At 36.9% G+C, this 21,127-nt stretch overlaps 1 protein-coding gene across 1 annotated transcript; it reads right to left on the bottom strand.

Annotated features, from left to right (window-relative positions):
• Positions 1-4,189: 4,189 nt before the first annotated feature.
• On the bottom strand, positions 4,190-20,783 carry LOC105056145 (uncharacterized). The gene is made up of 5 exons (XM_010938231.3): positions 20,633-20,783; positions 15,241-15,563; positions 15,083-15,166; positions 5,047-5,094; positions 4,190-4,425 (listed from the first exon to the last, which is right to left on the bottom strand). The coding sequence occupies exons 1-5, from the start codon at positions 20,736-20,738 to the stop codon at positions 4,387-4,389; spliced, it is 600 nt and encodes a 199-aa protein (XP_010936533.1). The 5' UTR covers positions 20,739-20,783; the 3' UTR covers positions 4,190-4,386.
• Positions 20,784-21,127: the final 344 nt, after the last annotated feature.

Below are 21,127 nucleotides of genomic sequence, written 5' to 3'. Positions count from 1 at the left end.
TTCCTAACATAGAAATTAAGATTTTATTTTTTTGTTTGTGAATAATAGTTAATTTTTATTTAGTTATAAATAATGTGTTATCATGAGAAAATAATATTTGTAATTCATAGACAATTTTCTTTTTATTGATGTTTCTGGTGACATTTTATTGTTGTGAATTTATAAAAAAAAACTAATGGTGCATTATTTTTGTCAATGAAACATGGAGAGATTTCTTAAAAAATAATCTCTTTTAGTGCTTCATTTCAAAACTCACCTCAAATTCTAAAAAGTAAATGTAGAAATGGAAATGAAGTGTAAGTCAAAGTGGAATTAGAAGTAGTTTTATTGACAACCCGCACCAATCTTATAAGAGAAGTCAAATTGATCTTAATTCTCTTTCAGCTAATCTCAAAAATAAAAAAAGAATTTTAGATTATCATCCAAATGATTGAGATGAAGTGAGGTGAGCATACCTATAAAAAGGCCCTGGCTAACCTCGCAACCATATTTTCCCCAAAGAAATATTGGAGGTATGTTGCATAGATTTAATCCTTCTTAGTTTAATCAATATGGTAGTTAGTTAGAATACAATACAAAAGCAGATGCAGTATTTTGCTTGTATTGTTACTTTTTCAAGAATAGTGTTAGAAAACATGCTAGGGGTGACATTTTTATTAATAGGGATTTAAGGTTTGAAACAAAAAAGAGGGATTTGATATGCATATTGGTGAATGCAATAGTGCCCATCACCAAGTTGTCAAAAAATATGAAGATATAATGAAGCAAAAACAATCTATACAAACTCTTTTAATAAGCAAGCTAAGAATGAGTATCGAACTCACTTAAATATATCAAATAATTGCTCAAGATATTTTTTAAACCAAAAGTTGTCATTTTGTGGACATGGTGAGCATAAATATTCAAGTAATAGAAGGAGTTTTCTTGAACTATTACAATGGCTTATTGATCAAAATGAAAATATAGAAAGTCTCGTGCTGCAAAATGCTCTAGAAAATCAACAAATGATTGTCCTATCGATTCAAAAAAATATTGTGCATGCTTGTGCAAAAGAAACAATTAGTGCAATTATTGATGACCATCACGATGATTTATTTGGAAAATTGGTTGATGAGTCATGTGATATATCACACAGAGCAAATGGCTTTTATTTTGTACTATGTTGATAAAAGAGGATTATAATGGAGTGGTTTATTAGCATTATACATATTATTGATAGTTCTACTTTATCTTTTAAGGAAGCAATTGATTCTTTGCTTTCTGAACATTCATTAAGTTTATATAAAATATGTGGGCAAGGCTATGATAGAGCTAGTAATATGCAAAATGAGATCAATAGCCTTAAACTTTGATTATAAAAGAAAGTGAATCATCATATTCTATCCATTGTTTTGCTCATCAACTTCAATTGACGCTTATAGGGGTCATCAAAAATCATGATGATGTTTCTTAGCCTTTTAACATGATTGGTAATATATTGAATATGGTTGGAACTTCTTGCAAAAGTAAAGATATGCTTTAAGAAAAGCAAGCTAAAAGGTTGAACAAATTTTGAGTAATGATGAACTTCAAAGTAGGCAAGATTTGAATTAAAAAATTAGTTTTAAAAATGCAGATGATACTCGTTGGGATCTCATTATAAATTACTTTTATTGCTATGTTCCCTTCTATTATGGATATACTTAAAACTATTGCAACTGACGGCTTACATCCTGAGCAAAGAGTTCAAGCACAAGTGCTCCTTAATTTTTTATAATCATTTCAATTTGCTTATCTTACACTTAATATTGACTATATTGAAGATTATAAATAAGTTAAATTTGACTTTGCAGAGGAAAAAACAAGATATTATAAATACTATGTTGCTTGTAAGAGTGGCTAGAAAGGGTGGGAATCTTATTTGAATAATGTTTATGAATTTTGTAACATGTTGATATTTTGATCTTGAACATAAATGACATATATGTGCCTCAAGATCGATTGAGGCATAAATTCCCAGAAATCATAAATTTATACCATTATTGTATTGAATTATCTTATATGATTATTTATATACAACTTCTGGAGCTTGATGATCATTTTAGTGAGATAAATATTAAATTATTCCTTTGTATGGCTTGCTTGAATCTAGTTGACTCATTCTATCTTTTTGACAAGCAAAAGTTGATTAGATTAGCTCAATTTTATCTAGATAAGTTTTGATATGTTAATCTTTTGGTACTTGAACACCAACTTAAAGACTTCATTGTTGATATGCACCAAGATGAAAGATTTTGTGAATTGAATGAGCTTGGTGATTTTTCAAAGATCGTCAAAACAAAGAAGCATATTGTATATCTACATATTTATTTGCTTTTGAAGTTAGCATTGATACTATCGGTTGCTACTACTGTTGTGGAGAGGGTTTTTTTTTTGTGATAAAGTTCATAATGACTAAATTGTGTAACTACATGTATAATCAATTGATGAATGATTATTTAATGACATATATAGAAAGATGTATTTGGTGGTATTATTAATGATATTGTCATGCATCATTTTCTAAATATGAAAAGTCATAAAAGATAATTATAAAATAAAAAAAAATTATATTTTTGTTGATATAAAAATAATATTAATTCTATTTAATTTTTAATATTTTTATTATTTATTCTTTATTCTATATTGGTCCTATAAAGTAAAATTTTTGGATCTAATGCTGCATACTATCCACTGGATTGTCTGGAAAAGATAAAAGGTGCTCTATGGTTCATGGCGTAACTAGGGAGCTCCCGTCTCCCAAGCGTCCACGCATGTGGTAGACGAGACAATTGGCCACATGGTAGCACCAAGCACCCTGTCCATCAAGATGACCTGTACGTTTAAAAGTTCGATAAGATATGGTAACAAAAAAGATACGGTAATGCAGGCTATAACATGGCCCTCGAGATTGTGCTGGTGGTAAAATGAGAGTTCTAATTTTTTATCTAATCCCTAATGAAAAATTTTTTATGCACCGTGAGCAGCGTAAAAAATTTAATATAGAACATACCGCCTTATCCGATTGATCCATATAGTCATCACTTTTCAACATACATTTAATACCTGTAGACCATCTTTTTTATTTAAAAATTTTATATGATAAAAATATTTTTGTCCTTTGATTATGATATCCCTTCACAAAAATTATGACACTCCTTCAAAAATATTATGACACGTCTATCCTTTCAAAAAAATTATGACACCTCTTCTTAAAAATTATAATATCCCTTCACAAAAATTATAATATTCTGAAACTGAATAAAAAATTGAAATTAGGTGTCATAATTTTAAAAAAAAAATGTCATAATATTTAACAAGAAAGGGGTGTCATAATTTTTTGAAAAAGTATCGTAATTTTTGTGAAAGGATGTTATAACCAAAGGACAGAGGTATTTTCGGAAAGTGATGACTATATAGATCAATCAAATAAAATGATATATTTTACGTCAGATTTTCTGCACTGCCCGTGGTGCACAAAGAATTTCTGATCTCTAACAACCCCTATGCTGGGCTTTGTTGGCTACTAGATGGCCAATAGAACAAATGGCTAACAACCCTCACTCAAAGCCCAGTCTCGAACAGATGAAAACAAAGTTCTTCTAAGACAAGAGGCCGTCTGAACCAATTCTAATACATCCATCCTCTTATCAATATATCCACTGGGAGTATTCTCAGTCTTCATACCACAGCTAAACTCAAGGAGTGCATCCTTTCCTACCTTGCGCTCTCCACACCCTTATGTCACAACCTGATGGCCCCAGACGGGACACAGTAAAATTTGGTTTATTTGCTTCCTCATCCATCCATACAATTATTCAAGAAACACGCATTTAGAGATTGCATGGCCCTGGGCCAACAATCACAATTCAGAAGAAAAACTTCAGTCTAGATTAGATTGTCATCTTGGATTTCGGATCCCTTCCCAGCGATCCAATCAGCAATATGTGGAAATCAAGATACGAGGGAATAACATCCACCATAAATGAGAAGACAGCTATACTTTTCCACTAGAACTAGTTATTTGGAAGTGGTTTATACTGCTCCTAACTGTTAATGTTTTCAGTGGTGGTTGTTACAGCCAAAAAAAATCTAAGAAAAATATTTGAAAAAAAGGCAGCCATAGATATTGTACCAAAAAGTTTGCTTTTTCCGCAAGGTGCACCATAAGTAGAAATAAAGAACTTCCCAACATTATGAGATAGCACTTGGTTGGAATTGAACAACATACAGCAAAGTTTCAAACATCAAATATTAATTATTTGTCCACATATAAGCAACGCACATTTTAATCAAACACCAGAGATGTATTTTACAAATGTTTCAGTCCACAGAAACACTAAAAGCTGTAAAACATGCTGACAAGTCTTAAATACACTCACAGAAGCACCTCTTTTTGTAACTGACCTGCAAAGAAGAGACAGAAAATTAGTGGTCATGATATCAGTTTCATGCCTTATCAAACAGAAGCTTTAATAAGCATAAAAAATAAAAGATAGTGGCAATTGAAATAAGGCCAATAAGAGGAGGGGAAAAACAAAGTATATGGCCAAGCAACAGTTTGCTGTAAAAAATCTTCAACTTCTCTGTGTCATTTCTATGGCCTAATCAAGGGCTCCATTTTCATAGTCGCCACCTCAATTTGCACCTCTTAGAATTTAGGCCCTATTAACTTCCTGCTCACTTTTGTGGAAGAATTGGCACTTAACAGACTCCTTCGTGCCACAATAGTTTCATCAAAATTTCTGGAATTCTAAGGAACTCCTCTCCAACCTACAAAGTAATATCTTGCTTTTCAATAAATTCAGGGAGGGGCTCTGCTCCCTTTCCATGTCCTGAAGAACAAAAAAACTAAATCTTGTTTTCAAAAAAGAACAAATTGGATGGTTCATCCTCCCTTATTGTCAAAAAACAAAATAGCAGAAACAGATGGACATGCAATGTACATTTATTTATAACATACTATATCTAACAGCATTAAACGATATTTAAATACAAAATAAAAAATTAAGATGTATGAGGATTTACAATGCCAGAAGGTCCAATGTGGGTTGTCTTCCCCCTCTTTCTGCGTCCCTGCATAGAAGCATATATACGAATATTATATGAGATTCCAGTGTGTGACAACAGATCATTCAACATCATCATCCATGGGCAGACATAGGGCCTAGGAGGTCAAATGCACATAAGTGAAAGAGGACAAAGGAGCCAACATGGTTATATGAATGTCTCAATAGCGTACTAAACCAATATAAGCAATTGCAAAATCTAAGTTCAACCATTAATAAGATGAAGTAAATAAAATAATTTTTACATTGGATTGTTGATGCATTATAGTAGTTACTATTGTTAGCTGCATGAGAAAGTAATAGCTTTTATACCATTAACATAAATAGATAATGGCATTCTAAGAAATTTACTTTAGAATACTGTACTTCATATTTAAATCATGCATGGTATTATCTTATGGCAGCTATCTCAATTATATAACAGAATCACAGTGGTCATAATACATATCCAAAAATAATAATTTATAGGCCATTCTATATATTTCAATAAACAACAAAAGATGTTAAAATACAAAATTGGCACTGTCCTAAACTTTACAAGAAATGAAGATCAAGCATGTAAACGATAATTAATACAGGTTAAACGTAGAAAATATCAGCCAGACAGATGTTCTAGATCAAGCATAAGTATTATGTATGTCTCCTTCTCATTTTAACTATTTATAGCATAGCCTAAAAGGTTTCAAGTTTCAACAAATTAAACATGATTTAATACATTAACATTCTCTAAAACCATCAAATCTTCATCTTTGATTCCAAGGAATACTTTAGCAGTAAAATAAACATATCGTAAAATGAAGATAATTAAGACAACATATCATAGTATGTTAACAAGAGATAGGGATTAATAAATCAGTGTTGCATAGACAGATACAAGAATCAGATTCAAATATATAATCAAGTTCTTGACTTAGCAAGAGGAAAAAAAAAAAAAGAAATACAAGAATACATGGAAAAATAATTTTACCTCAAATATTGAAAGATATTATTTTCAGATCTCTTATATATATTTTTTAATTTGTTTGCTAGCTAGATCAAGGATTTTACAGAAAGTGACATTTTGCACAGTCATCTTAGTACCTACATGGCCAATATAGGAAACCGATGTCTGCAAAATCAACACTAAGAATCGTATTGGCATGTCACTGTTCGGTAGAGGAAGGTCAATATAGTAGTGTGCACCCAATATTGAGACAGGCTCTTAATATTTTTTTGCCCCACTCCCATCCATCATACTGCTTGAAACCAGATGGTTCTGGCCCTTCTGGGTGCTTCTGCTTGTTTGTATTGCTTTGGCTCATTTGCCAAACAAAATCTCAGTAACGTATCGATATCTTACGGGTTGTGGGATGATACAGTTAGTATGAGCCCGTACAAGACAGTACAACAAATCTTACAGGGAAGAATCAAATGTTACCTTTAACATTACTGTACGAGTGCAACTCTACACCAATTTCTAAAAGCTACAACCAAAAGGATACGGCAAGTATCTAAGCATCTGGTGTTATCCAATTTGGATACACTTTTGACAAGGATTCCAAGAGTTGGGTGCAAATGTCTAGCTGACATAATAGAGTTATTTATGAGTCCTTGAAATGGCAGGAAAAAGATTTGGAAGAACAAGAAAGCATCTTTGTTTGTGTTGAAAATGTCATGCATGCTGTTTATTTAAGAAGAACGAGCATGTGATAGCTCGCAATGATCCAACATGCATCTGATTTGGGTTGTTAGACAAATGAGTTCTTCGCAAGCCAGCTCATGTTCAACTTGATTTTCAGCTTGATCTTAGTTTCCACATTTAGTCAACAAACTAAGCATGTGCTGGATATTTTACCTCATTTATTAAATGACTGAGCTTCACTTGACCTCAGCTTGCTCCATTTCAACTCGAATAGCTTGAAGTTTATTTTGTTAATATATAATACAAATTAAATTTATCTATAAATTAAATATTTTAAATAACTAATGTATCATTGATTTTATAATTAGCTGTTAGATCTTATAGATCTTAATCCAACGGTTGAAAGCTCAACCATATGACTTAGATCCAATAGCCAACTTGAGAAAACTAAGTGGCTCCCCTGATCCCAATCTCTCAGCTCCCACCACCTCACTTTCCAACCGTTCCACCTCCTCTTTGTTTATCACTTATTCTCCCCCTCGGACTCTATCCAATTTCCCTCTACTTCTTCTCCACCACTACCTCCTTGCCATTGCAAGAAAGATCATCATTAGCCTTCCTTCCCCTCTCCACCACCATATCCTTGTTGCTCCCATGGAGGAGCATCGGCAGGCAGAGGTTTTAAATCTCATTCCTTTCTCATCCATTGCAGCACCCACTACTGTCATGGGCTCTAGCACCATTCAAGCACACCCTACATAATTTTGAGGTGAGCTTAAATAGAGCCCCACTCTCTTACGTTTCAACTTATTTACACCCTTACATCTGGCAACTATTCTCCTTTCTTTTTTTGAGAGTATTTTCTTTTAAATAGGGAAATTTTGATAGGAAATATGAAGGGATGTATTTAAGGAAAAGAAGACTAGTTTAAGAAAATAAGTTAAAACACCTCTCCGTTATACAGTTCTTAAAGGCTCAAGGTTAAAGAGATTGTGTTTGAGAAAGAGAGAGACAGAGGGAGATGGGTAAAATCTCTAATTGAAAAAACACAAATCCTTCAAAATGCATGCCATGTCTATATTATGTGTATTGAAATACCAACACTTATTGGATACTTCTAGAAACATTTCAGATACTTATCTAAAATATCCTATTTCAAAAGTTAAATAGGACATCCGATACTTCTTAAACACACTTGAGATCAGGATTCGCCAAACCAGCTTGAACCAGGTAGTTCGGAGCATACCGAACCATACCAACAACTAACCGGTGTGGTTCGGACATTTGATTCAGAATGCTGGCGAAAATGGAGTGAGGGAGAAGGAAAGAGAAGAGAGAAAGAGGAGGGGAGGAAAGGAGAGGAGACGGCCAGAGGTGGCCCGACGAGGCCTCCGAGGCTCCGCAATGCTTTGTCAGTTGCGAGAAGAGAGAGAGGGGAAGGGAGGGAAGAGAAAGAAGGGAAAGGTGGAGGAGAGGCCATCGGAGGGCCACCAGATGGCCACCATGGCCGTCAGACGGCCCAAAAATTTTTCACGATTGCATGGATTTGAAGCAAGGGCGATGCCCCTATTTCATTAGCTTTTTTAAGAAAGATGATAAATACTGAAGCCGTTGAATCCATTGCTGATTTCACTATTTATTGCATTTTTAAAAAAGATCGTCCATGTTTCATCAGCTCTTTTGAAAAAGATAATATATAGTGAAGCCAGTGAACCGATTGTCGGCTTTACTATTTATCAAGATTCACGGACTCAGTATTCAAATCCGTACCGATTGTCAATCGGTACGATACCATACCGTACCATATCGGAACATACCATACCATACTGATAATAAAAAAATTGAAAAAAAATTCATCCAATGGCAAAAAAAAGAATGAAAATCGAGCCACACCGAACTGAATCAGTACCGTATCGTACCATACCGGACCAAACCACATGATTTCGGATAGTTCGGGCCGATATCATACCGAACCAACCAGTTTGGCCCGATTCAGGCCATTTTTCGAAAATCTAGCCTAAACTAAATCGATTTTCTATCGGTATGGTACGATATGGAGTGTACCGATCAATTCGAACCGATATGGAATACTGTGATATTTATCGTATTTTTTTAAAAATATGATGAAACAAGGGTTTTCCTCCTATTTCAAACTCACGGAGACCACAGGACATTTTTTGAGCCATCTAGCGGCCATAGAGGCCACCTGACGGTCTCCTTGCCGCCTTTTCCTCCTTTCTCTCCCTCCCCTTCCCCTCTCTATCTATCTCTCTCTACTCTCATTTTCTCTCATGGAGGACTGCAAAGCTTGGGAGGTCTTGGCGGCCCTCCAACGGCCTTCGCGGTCCTCTAGTGGCCATTGTCGGTGTCTCCACCGGCCTCCTTTTCCCTCCCCCCCTCCTTTCCTCCCCCTCTTTTTCTCTTCGGTTCATCTCTCATTACTATGTCGATTCGGATCCAGTATGGTCTAGTATAGAGACATACCAACTCATATAACCGACTAACCGGCACAGGATTTGATTCCAAGTTGACGATCTTTACTTGGGATATTTTCTTTACATCACTCGAGATGAGGGCTAAGACTTTATTTCCTTTTTTACATATGTTGAACTTTTTATGGTAAATGGTCAAGTTTGGCATTTGTAACATCAAAATATGGATTCGCATCTAGGATGTTTCTACGGATAGTTAGTGTATCATCTCATATGGTCATGTTCTATTCGTAGGAATAAAATAGAGATTATAGAACATGACCATATGAGATGATACACTAACTATCCGTAGAAACATCCCAGATGCGAATCCATATTTCGATGTATCTATCTCTATATTATATGCATAGTATATATGCATATATATTGTATGGACTATGGAGCATGGATAATAGTCTATTAATTTGAATAATGACTAAATGATGGAGTCTGTGGATGTTAATGATATTATATAAAGAATGAATAATGTTATTTGAATAACCTACTATGCTTTATCATACTTATTTATTCATATGGTAAAAAAATATGTATATCCATTGATGTTTCCTAGATGCATTGTAACTACTTCCAAGATTTGTTATATTGGCAAATCTTTTTTCTTTTGAAGAAATTGACGAAAGTGAGATACTTCCCCCATTAATATATTATTTAAGAAAGTGGTCTTCCCATGGTAATTGTTTTTTGGTATGGGTGATGCAAGTGTGTGTGAGTATGGAAGTGGCATTAGATTCTGAAGATTTGTGTTACACATACTAGCTTCTTTCCATGGAAGAGACCACCTATCCCATTTCCTTCATTCTTCTACCATGAGGGTGCCTGGTCTAATCGTTAATAGTATCTAGCCTTATTTGTGTGTTCAAAGTGAGTTGAATATCGAATTGGGAGAGTAGCCTCTCTATTCCTTCATTCTTTGAGTTCCTAGTCCAATCCTTGAGGAAGACCGCCTCTTTTCCTACTTCAGCAATGGCTAGGGCTTGGAAACAGAATATCCTATTATTTCTTTCCTTCCACAAGCACCACAGTGAAATCACGATGACTATTTCTAGTGCTGTTTTTTTATGCTAATATTTTCTCCATGAGTGCCAGAGGTCATGAATGCTAACATGATGGTTTTGCATTAGCAAAGTCCAGAGGCCCCTTGAGTATGTGCATCCCAGCATTAGGTGGTCCTGATTTTCCCATCATTGCTATGCAGCAGACATAAGCTTGGGCCCAATACTCCCTTCTTTGACAGATTATTAGATGTTAGCAGCTTGTTGTTGTAGGATAACCAGTTGAAGATTTTGCACTCTTTAGGGATCGGAAGCTTCTAGATGAGGTTACCAAAATGTGATGTTACACTGCCATGCATTATGAAACGATAGCATATCAACACCATAAAGAACCCATTGGGACTCCATTTCCAAGTCTTTCTATCATTTCTTCAATTCAGGTGAACATTGCTAAGAAGGCAGTTCAAGTCTTGAAGCTCTATCTAGGTGGCATGAGGGATGGGAGTTCTGAAGTTTGCAAACCAATCTGGTCTCACCATAAAGCTAGCTTTGCCACATGACTGATTGTAATTTGAGTATGTATAAGTTTGGAAATAGAAAGTATAGCGGTTCTCTACCTACCCAGTTATCATGCCTAAATGAAGTGTGAATGCCATTTCAACCCGTTAGTATTGTGAAGGAGAGGAACATGTTATATGTCTTTGGGATACTTTTCCAAAATGGTGAAGCTATGCATTGCAGGTAGGGAGTTGAAGAATTTGGAGTTGTTTTGGAGTAGCAAATCTTTTGTGTTAGGGTCCTCCAAGGCTTGTCTTGGTCGAAGAAGTATCTACCCCACCATTTCAGAAAAAGAACTTGATTAAGTGTTTTTAGATCCATTATCCCCATGCCGCCCAACTTCTAATGAATTCCTTTCCTCTTGAGCAATAGGTGAACTTCGTAAGATAGATTGGACCTTTAGCGATACCATAGGATGTAGGCATTGATCATGTTACCGTGAGTTTTCATGATGGACTCTAGCAAGAGCGTGGTAGAGAGATCGATGCCCGGTAGATGGTGGAAAGAAGAGAGAAAATCCAAAAAATCTTTTTCTTTATCTTTTGAGAATTTATATTTATTTATTTATAAAATAAAATATAGGAAAGGTTAACGGATGGGGTAGCTGGATGGAGATGTGCGATGGCATCAAATATTAAATTTCATGTTTGTACAGATTTCTTTGCATTTCTAAACTCTTATAAGGGCTGCATGTAATATGTGCCACATGCAAGTCTACATTTTATTAGTTGAAAAGCATGGCTACAAGAATTTCCTACAATCAGGGTCATCGAGGATTCATAGACACTTAAAGAGGTTTCATAATTATAATAGTGAATGTGATGGCCCAGATTAATATCTCCTGCATTCCTATTAAATTTGCCAATGCCATTCTATATTGGTCCACATTGCTCAATATTACCATCCCTTCAGTATCGGTTCATAAAATCCTATTACTTTAAACCCTTTAAACATGGTAATAGTCTCAAGTCTAAAAAGTATAACCACTAAAACACCATCCCGAGTACTTTTAGATTTTATGCCCTAAGCACATCCCTACCTTCCTTTCTTTTTTTCTAGATGGAAAGGGAGGGGTCCACACATTTATTAAATAAAAATAAAAAAAGATACACAATATATAAAATAATGAAGGAAGAAGGTAAGAGTAGTGTAGAAATGGGAGGTGCCAAATATTAAGAAAGAGGCAAAAGATTTAAAGAGGATGTTAGACACAACATAATAAATAAGACAATATTTTATAGAACAATGGAGGGCCACTCTCTTTGAGGACTAATATAGAGACAAAATTGGCATCTTATGAAGTTGCCTTACTTATGGAAAAGACATGAATTACATTCCTTCCAAACAAGGAAGGTTGAACCAGTACCAACCGACGTGCCGGTAGCTGGCCAGTATGTTATGGTACTGTACCATATTGTACCATACCAATAAAAAAAATCCCACCCACCAACACTAAAAAAAATGAAAATAGGCCGAACTGGTCGGTTCATCCTGGAACCATACCAAACTAGGTGGTTCGGACCAGTTTGGGCCAATTCGGCCCTGATTTGAAAAATAAGGCCAAACTAGACCATTTTCATGCCAGTTCAGCTTGGTACGGGCCGAACCGAATGGGTTAGTCTAGTTTGGCAAACCATGCTTCCAAATACACCAACAGATATCCAAAATCAACTAATTCCAAGCATACTTGAGTTTCCTTTTCAATTCTTGATTTCTCCAAACTGCCCAGAGGTAAACTATCCATAGTATTGCTTTTTGAAGTATAGAGAAGACGGGACAAATAACTCCACCCTTGTTAAGGAACATATGGAAAGAATAGACGGAGTAGGAAATAGAAGAAACTCATCAATAGAGTCTAGAATTGAACCAATCAAAACTCTTCCCTGAAGATGAGGGCCCTTTTTAGTTTCACATACCAGCAACTGAGCCACCCATTCCATTGGGAAAACATAGTAACATTCTGCTTTAGAAAGGCAGCATAAAGAAACAGGAAGAGGGATCCAAGGTGAAGGTGGCCCAGTCAATCATCTTCCCAAAATCTAATAGACAGCCCTCCTTCAAGAGAAAAAGGGAGACCACACCAAAAGGCATTCAAGCTTAAGCAAAGACTTTCCATATAGGAGAAGCAATTGAATTCTTCTAGTCCTTGGATCAAAATAGCAGTTGTAGTAGTTCACTCAAGCCATTGTTTTCCCAATATAATCACCATTTGAGTGAAATATCTAGCACCATTTTGCAAGCATGGTTTTGTTTGTATCATTCAAGTTTTTCACTCCTAACCCCCATCCTCCTTGGCTTCAAAAACTTTACCCTAATAAAAATTGGAGAGAAGCACATAACTACTAGTGACCCTTTCCAAAGAAAAGCTTTATGAAGTCTATCAATATGTTTTACTACCCAAACAATGAACTTGAAGACTAATAAGTAGTAGCTGCGAAGAATAGATAAAATAGAATTAATTCAAGTTAATTGGCCCTCAAAAGAAAGGTAGGTCCCTTTCCAACTGGCCAGGCATTGATCAAATCTCTCAACAGAAAATCTTGAATCAAAAAGGAGAAGTCCTAGATAACAGAAAGAAAGGGACTTTTGTTTATTGTTGAGCATTGAGGAAAAAGAAACTCCCATATATATTAGTGCCAAGAGACAAGAAAAAACTTTCCACAAAAACAAATATAGAGTTTGGAAAGAAACTCGAAAGAGTAGAGAATTGGCTTTTAATGATCTGACTTGTTCAACCTCATGTTGATAGAAGAGGAGAGTGTTGTTCACAAATTGTAGGTTGCAAATTTCATGCTCAAATATATAAATCTAGTTTCTCTAAATAGATTGAGAACCTTGCTAAGAACATTCACTGCTAAGGTAAAGGAAAGAATGAAAGAGGATCTCCTTGCCTAGAACCTCACCAGCATTTTATCCAATGACTAGCCTCTCCAATCTCCATTAACAAGCACTGCCACCTTTGAAGTGCAGATGATAGAGTTTAAACAAGAAATCCAAAGAGTGGTAAAGCCTCCATAAAGAGAAGTTAAAAGGAACTCAAAGCTTAGAAAATCAAAAGCTCTTTCATAAATCTAACTTGCAAGGATGCCCCCTATTTTGTGAATTTAAGAATAAGATAATAATTCATGAGCACCAAGAAAATTGTTGAGAATCGAGCACCCCCTTACAAAAGCAAATTTTGCAGGATCAACAAGATCAAATAGAAGAGAAGCTAACCTATTAGCCAAGATATTGAAAATGATTTTTACAACATCATGGATGAAATTGATGCATTTGTACTCTTTGGGAGTAGATGTTGTTCAGTATTGTGATCTAGAGAGTTGAAGGCAATAATCAGTCATGAAACATACTAGAAGCCAAGGAAGGTGGAACTGTGCCAAACCGTACTAACTGTAGATCGGGATGGTTCCAGCATTCGAAATGAGACACCGACAAAGAGGGGAGGGAGAAGGAAAGAGATGAAAAGAGAGAGGAGGACAGAAAGAAGAGAGAGAGGGAGAGAGAGCTCTCGAAGGCCTGTCGAGGCTGCCAAAGGGCCGCTATGCCTGTTGAAGGGCCAGCAAGAAGGGGGGAGGGAGAAGAGGAGAGAGAGAGAGAGAGAGAGAGAGAGAGAGAGCAAGAGAGAGCATTCGGAGGCCCGCCGAGGCTGCTAGAAGGCCAAAGGCGGCTGGTTAAAATAGGGGCATCCACCTTTGTTTCATGTTCTCTTTTTTTTGGGGGGGGGGTGGGGAGAGATATTGGATGAAGTTAACAACGCCGTTGCCAACTTCACTTAATAATCAATATACAATTTTTCTTTATATATCTTAAATAGATTTTTTAACTACTACATACTAAAGCTCAGGCTTAAAGTGGTGGTTAATGTTTCTTAACTATTAACTGATAATTTGATATCTCAATTGTTAAATAACAGCTGAGATCTCAGAATATATTCATCTTTCTGAAATTCTCCAACCTTTCATCCTAGCCAAGAGAAACTAGTATCTTGGTTCACCCAGGCATCAATCACCTGCTAAGATGGCTGATATATCAGCCTTTATAAACCCTGGATATAAAGGCAACCAGTTCACTGAAGGTCTAGTACTAATGTAAGAGATAAGCTGAACAAAACTGTCTTTTAAAAAGTTGAACATAAATAACCCCAGTTCGCAACGGACATGATTAAAGAGCAACCTTCTAACTGCAGTTAAAGAGATCAACATCAAGGAGATAAAATTAACCAATATGAAAATAAATGACCAAACTCAAGTTACAGAAGAAAAATAAATTCCATAGCAATAAAAGTTATATTCTTCAAAACCTACATAACTGTTTCTTCTGAAAAACAGTCACCTGTCCAGGTGCAACGGCAGGACTAGAAGACGGCAGTACTACCTGCTGTTGTAAAACTTCAGGATCATTAGGAGCCCCAGGACCCTGTCATTAAGCAAAAGAAAATATGTATTACATTCAAATGCATAACTTTGTGACCAAGTCCAATCACAAACAACCTGTCTGGTTCGTTGTGGCTCTGCATCATCAGATGGGCATTCCTCAGGGGACCTTTGTGTCCGACCACATATTGCCAAGACCTCAGCGACTTGAGCTTGAAGTAACTCACATTTCTGCTCAATGGACTCTAACTGGTTCATGAACATATTCTTCTGGTCTTCCCAGATCCTTCTAGCTTCTGTGACTTCCACCATAGACTCTGTGCACTGAATGCCATTTTGTACAGCAGTCAAAAGAGCACCAGGTGGGATCAAATTGTCCTCAAAGTTAAAGTTCTTCATCCCAGACTCGTAGTCGAAAGCAAATGCTGCATTTGTATAACCTTAGAGAAATAGGATACATCATATATGTTAGCATTCCACATCGCATTAACCTTACATCCATGTAATATGCCACACTACATATAACTGGTGTCAGAGGGATGTAAGATTCAAAAATACATTGAAGAAAAAAAGCTTGGGTCAGAACTAGAGAAAGACATGAATAAAGAACATGGAGAAGCAAGGCAAACAAGCACTTTGGATCGATAGAACAAATAACTGCCTGGTATTTGAAAGGAATGACAAGCAGCCTTTAAGAAATGAACCATCATTGAGGTCATCAAATAGCACCTTTTACAAATAAATTAAATCATTGCAACTGCATATCAGACAAATTAATTTGTGATGATCCTCATGAAACCTAATATACTTAAGATTCACGAAGTTCAAGACATAAGTGTAAAATGTTTAAAGAGTATGGTTGCAAAACCAACCAAACCAGAAAACAATTCAGGCTTGATTTATAATCTTCCAAGCCAACTCCTCTGGCTGACAATACCAAAAATTTATATAATCAGATATACCCAACCCTGGTCCAGCCTATTTGCGTATCTCTTAAAATCTAGAATGTCAACCTCATAAGAAAGAAACAATGACAAAAATAGAAATATATAAAGTTGTTAGATATAAGAGACACAGGCCTCTGATGCTATAGAAAGAGAACATTTGAAACCTTCCACACCTCCCATTTTTTAATAGTCATGCAGGTGTTTAAGCAGATCTGGATCCAACCAGTACTTGGCCCAATTTGGACCAAACCCACACCTCAAGTTCAAACATATGGCTCTTATATAATCCAAAATTGAGAACAAATCTATATCCAGGTCAGTATGGATCTTAAAAAACTATATCTGACCCAAATGAAAAAAGTAAGATCAATTGTCTGGGTCTAAACATTTGCTGTTAGACCTAATCTATGATCAACCTGAAAAAGGGAACCAGCCAAACCTGACCTGAATGGATCAGATCTAGATCTAAATCTAAGGTCCAAGCTGGATCTAACCCAACCTAGCTCATCTGCAACTGTAATTTGATGCAATCAGGGGGGTGCAAGTATGCTCTTCATCCTGCTTAGGCATCATCACGACAAAAACTAAAGATAAATTATTAGCTATAACTGACTTCTAGATCACAGACATAAGAAAACCACGGGCAATTTCTTACTAGCATAACTTTAAATTACTATTAGAAGGAAAAGATAAATTGACAGGATTCAATTGTCCATGCTAAAACAATTTGAGCTTGGATGGTTTGGGATGAATCACACCTGGAGCATGCAAGGCAGAATGTTAGCTGCAGTGTAGCTTAAAACAAAAAAGACTCACGAGTCAAACATTATAGAACATTATATAATGTCCTAATTGAACATTATAGAACACGAGTCGAACACATGACTAAACTCATGAGCGATACATTTAACTCATGGCAGACAAGGAGCAGACAGGAAAGATCTAACATAGAGCTCTGCCACAAGCTGTCATCCCCATATGGCCAAGAGAGTCTAGGGGTGCAAATGAGGCATGCTAGCCAAGTATCAGGCTGCTTGGCTCAGCTCAGAACATCAAAGGAGCTTCTCGAGCTTGGCTCAAGCGCAAGCCAAACTTTACATGAAGATTTGAGACAGGTTTTAGTCAAGCTGAGCCAGGCTTTCCCAATTGTGAACAAGCTAGTTCTTGGCTCGTCTACGAAGCTGAGATCCAAAAAATTTTTGAGCTTGGCACATTTTTTAGCTGAGCTCAAATGAGAAATTATCAAGGTAAGATTGAGCTTCTAGGTTTATTTGCAACTCTAGCCAAGACCCCTGATGTTCATGTCCCTCCACACTTACCCCTCCCCCCACCCAACCTCTCTCTCTCTCTCTCTCTCTCTTTCTCTCTCTCTGTTGTCACCCAAAACTATAAGCCCCTCTCCAAAGGAGTGACTCCCAAACCAAAAAAGAGTTACAAAAATCTAGAATTAAGATCACTACAAATTTTAAGCCTCAAGCTTCTTTCGTACAAAATAATAAAGGAAAAGAAAATTGACCAACAACCCTTGCTAAACATGAGACTATAGAAAATAGATTAAAATTGCCTGCGCCAAAATCTCCACCCTTCAGCCATTTCAGCATGATGTTTTAAAAAACACACCATGAATCCTCTCCAATATGCTTCTTCATTTTGCTTTTTACTCTTATCTAGCCATGCTTCTCATCTTGACATTCTATCCTTTTCCTATGCTTCTAACTAGATGGACTAAATAATTTCTTTTATGAACTGGATTTCAACTGTTACTTTATAAAAGAAAAATCTGGCCATTTATGGCACTTTAGGTAAGTGAGGAGCTTGAACTACACTTCATCCAAATATGTGCAGTTTTAGGTGTTTGTTTATGTTAAGTGAGCTTGAACTGGGAGAATGTGGTCATTTGGCATGCCCAAAATACTAAACTTGACCAAGGCAAAGTCAAATTCAAAGGAAGCAAGTCAGATATTAATCAAAATTTAGGCATGTCATATGTATTTGAACCTGTTTTACTAAGCCCAGAGCCCATCAAACTTAACTAGACCTGTTCCTGCCCAACCTAACTGAATCGCTTTTAACCTGATCCAACTAAATCAATTTTAACCAGAATCAAGCTAACCCAGCTCCTTTCAGTTGGACCTGGCTTAAGCCAATTTACCATGACTTCCATGTCTTACTATGAAACAAACATCCAAATGATAGTTCGGTTCCAACAACTAAAACACTGCTTTCTGGAGCTGTATGACATCTAACTGCAGCGCGGCAAACCATACTTCTATCAAGTCCCCCATTTCCTGCAAAAATAGAAAAACACAGAACAAATCCAAAAGAGACGGTCCACTTCCTTCCTCCATTTCTTTCGTGCAATTTCACATAGGATTCTGGCAAAATTCATTGCCATATGACATTTTCTTTCCAGCATTAAAAGTTCAGCATATGCTAAGGTCCTACAGAGCAAGGAATAATATGTAATTGCAATTATACTCCACATACTACTTAAGATAAATTTCTTGGAAAGCCAATCCTTCATGCCCTTAAACCCAAGTTCAGGGATTTTCAACTTCAAGGGAAAGTGAATTTCAAGTAGCTATCACCCAGCACAAGAAAAGGATTTGCTGCCTGTTTGGTACTGCTTTGTTCTCTGTTTTTGTTTCGAAACCCCAAGAAGAAAAATAAACTAGGCTGAACAACATGTATGATGTGAACTTTTTACTTTTTTCGAAAGCATATGTAAAATCAAAAACTGCATGTGGTTTAGAAATAAGAAAAATGGGAATAGTAAAAGGTACGCCTATGGGAATACTTATGTCACGAGTCATGCCAATTTTGTCTGGCTCCACTTTCAATAGCAAAAGGAACCTTTTTGGAACAACTTTTGGATGATTAATTTTTGATCCATAAAATAGTAAAAATAGCCATAAAAAGTTTCCTTATACCAAGGAATAGATTATGATAATTCTTTTTAAAAATAGTTATGACCAAGATTCACCAAACTATCCGATTCGAAACATGCCGAACCATACCGACGGCCAATCTGGATGGTTCCAGCGTTGAAACAAAGCAGCGATGAGGATGGGGGGAGGAGAAAAAAAGAGAGGAAGAGACAAAGGGGGGAAGGAAGAAGAAGAAAATGCCAAGGAAGCCACCGAGGCCTCCGGAGCTCTATCCTTCTCCGAAAAGAGGAAGTGAGAGAGAAAAAGAGAGAGGGAGGGAGGGATGAGAGAGGGTAGTGAGACCGATGGTGGTCGATAGAGGACCATGGAGGCCTTTGGATTGCCGGATTTTCCTCTCCATCCTTCATTAGGTCGAAATAGGGGTGACCCGCTCTATTTTGATCAAAACAATGGGCAACCTTGTAAGTCAACTTCACTGTGAGTCAACAAAAAAAATAAATTAATAAAATCATGGATGAAGGGTGAGGAGGAAATCCAGCAATTTGGAGGGCTCCATGGCACTTCGGTAGCTACCGCCAGTCTCTCCTCCCTCTCCCTTTCCTTCCCTCCCTCTCTCTCTTTTTCTCTTTTTGGTTCTCCCTCTCCCTCTCTCTCTCTACTGTGTCAGTTTGGGCCCAGTATGGAATGGCATAGGGGCATACCAAACCGTGCTACTAGCCGACTGATATAGCCCTGGTTATGGCACAGTGAACCTTGATTATGGTTGTCATAAGCAAGTTTGATCAACATAACTATTCCTCAGTTATGCCTCCTTCCAAAATGTTATTTTGCAGGCACAAGGCATCAAATGCCGACTTTTTGTAACAATGATATATCTTTTTGATTGCTTTAAAAATGTTGAAAATAAAGCATGGAATAGCAGAAGTTTTGCGCAAAATACTGTCTTCAACGTCAATCACCACGTGATATATTACTAATTTTTCAAGGAGCAAAAACTACAAAAACAGTATTTTACTAATTTTTCAAGAAGAAAAAGGTACAAAAACAACAACAATATCAAGCAGGCCCCAAGCTTTTCATTCCTATTATATTTTCTGCAAACACTTCCATCAGGTCTAGATATAGTCAATGTGGCCAAATCAAATTCTATTAGGTGTTCAGCCATTTTATTTAATCTACTTCTTCCGTTCGTTTTTTCTTCGAATGTACCATCTAATTTCTTTCTCTTCAAAATAGAACAAAACTTATCTCAATCTAAAATTCACCACTCAAAAGATTACAACAGAGCGAAACCGGATTCCAAAACCTTTGAAACAAAACCTGAAGCGTACAAAGGCCCTACAAAAGTTCTTTAATCTACTTTTTGCATATGTTCTTCGTTCAGAGTTCAGAAAACCAAACCTACGACTATCACATCCAAAATTCACCACTAAAATGGGCATAACGGCAAAAAGCGAGAGATCAGATTCTAAAACCCATGAAACAAAAACTCCCGCACATCAAAAAAGCAAGAAAATAGGCGTATAAAGACCTCAAAAAGGTTCCTTAGCAAACAAGAGACCCTAAAAAGATTAGAAAGTGGATTGAAAACCTAAGAAATACGAGATGATGAAGATAAAAGGAGAGGGAACGAGAGGGAGAATATTTGATGGGAAATGGTTGTGAGAGACGGACCAGACTCTTCGAGGTAGCGGGAGACGAGGAAGTTGAGCTCGTCGGTGGTGACGGGTCGGGACAGAAACGACTGCGGGGGAGGCGGGGGAGAGTCGTCGCTCGCCATCGCCGCGAGCCGAGACAAGGCAAGAAAGAGCGAGCGGATGAAGGCGACGGTCGGAACTTGTAACGCCTCTCCAAAAGCGAGTCTCGCGTGGCAATGGACTGCGCTGACACGCGGTGGGGGCCAGCAATCTCAACAACATCCCGCACGCACGGCGTGAGTGAGACCTGTGGGTGGGACCAAGGCCCAGGCCCACGGCCCACGGCCTGCAGACCGCAGCATACCTACAAGCTCTTCTATGGGAAGTGACGTGGCTGCACGTAGGAACTCACCATACACTGTTTCGGGCCCAGACTTGAAAAGGGTAATTGGAGCCAGATATGTGCACCCAAAAGGTTCACCCAGCAAGCAACCAAGGAGAGTTGGTGTAGCAAGGTTTAATTGTAGTTTAG

The sequence above is a fragment of the Elaeis guineensis genome, chromosome 13 (assembly GCF_000442705.2).
Source record: "Elaeis guineensis isolate ETL-2024a chromosome 13, EG11, whole genome shotgun sequence".
Classification (NCBI taxonomy): Eukaryota; Viridiplantae; Streptophyta; class Magnoliopsida; order Arecales; family Arecaceae; genus Elaeis; species Elaeis guineensis.
Note: the sequence above shows the minus strand (reverse complement) of the source record. Positions and strands in the feature narration are given on the sequence as shown.

Excerpts from the sequence above, each read along its gene's own strand:
- LOC105056145 (XM_010938231.3), bottom strand. The coding sequence starts at position 20,738 with ATGGCGAGCGACGACTCTCCCCCGCCTCCCCCGCAGTCGTTTCTGTCC. Across the intron at positions 5,095-15,082 it reads CTGCCGTTGCACCTGGACAG|GGACGCAGAAAGAGGGGGAA; the intron begins GTGACTGTTTTT and ends GCTTCTATGCAG. Across the intron at positions 4,426-5,046 it reads ACATTGGACCTTCTGGCATT|GTCAGTTACAAAAAGAGGTG; the intron begins GTAAATCCTCAT and ends TCTTCTTTGCAG.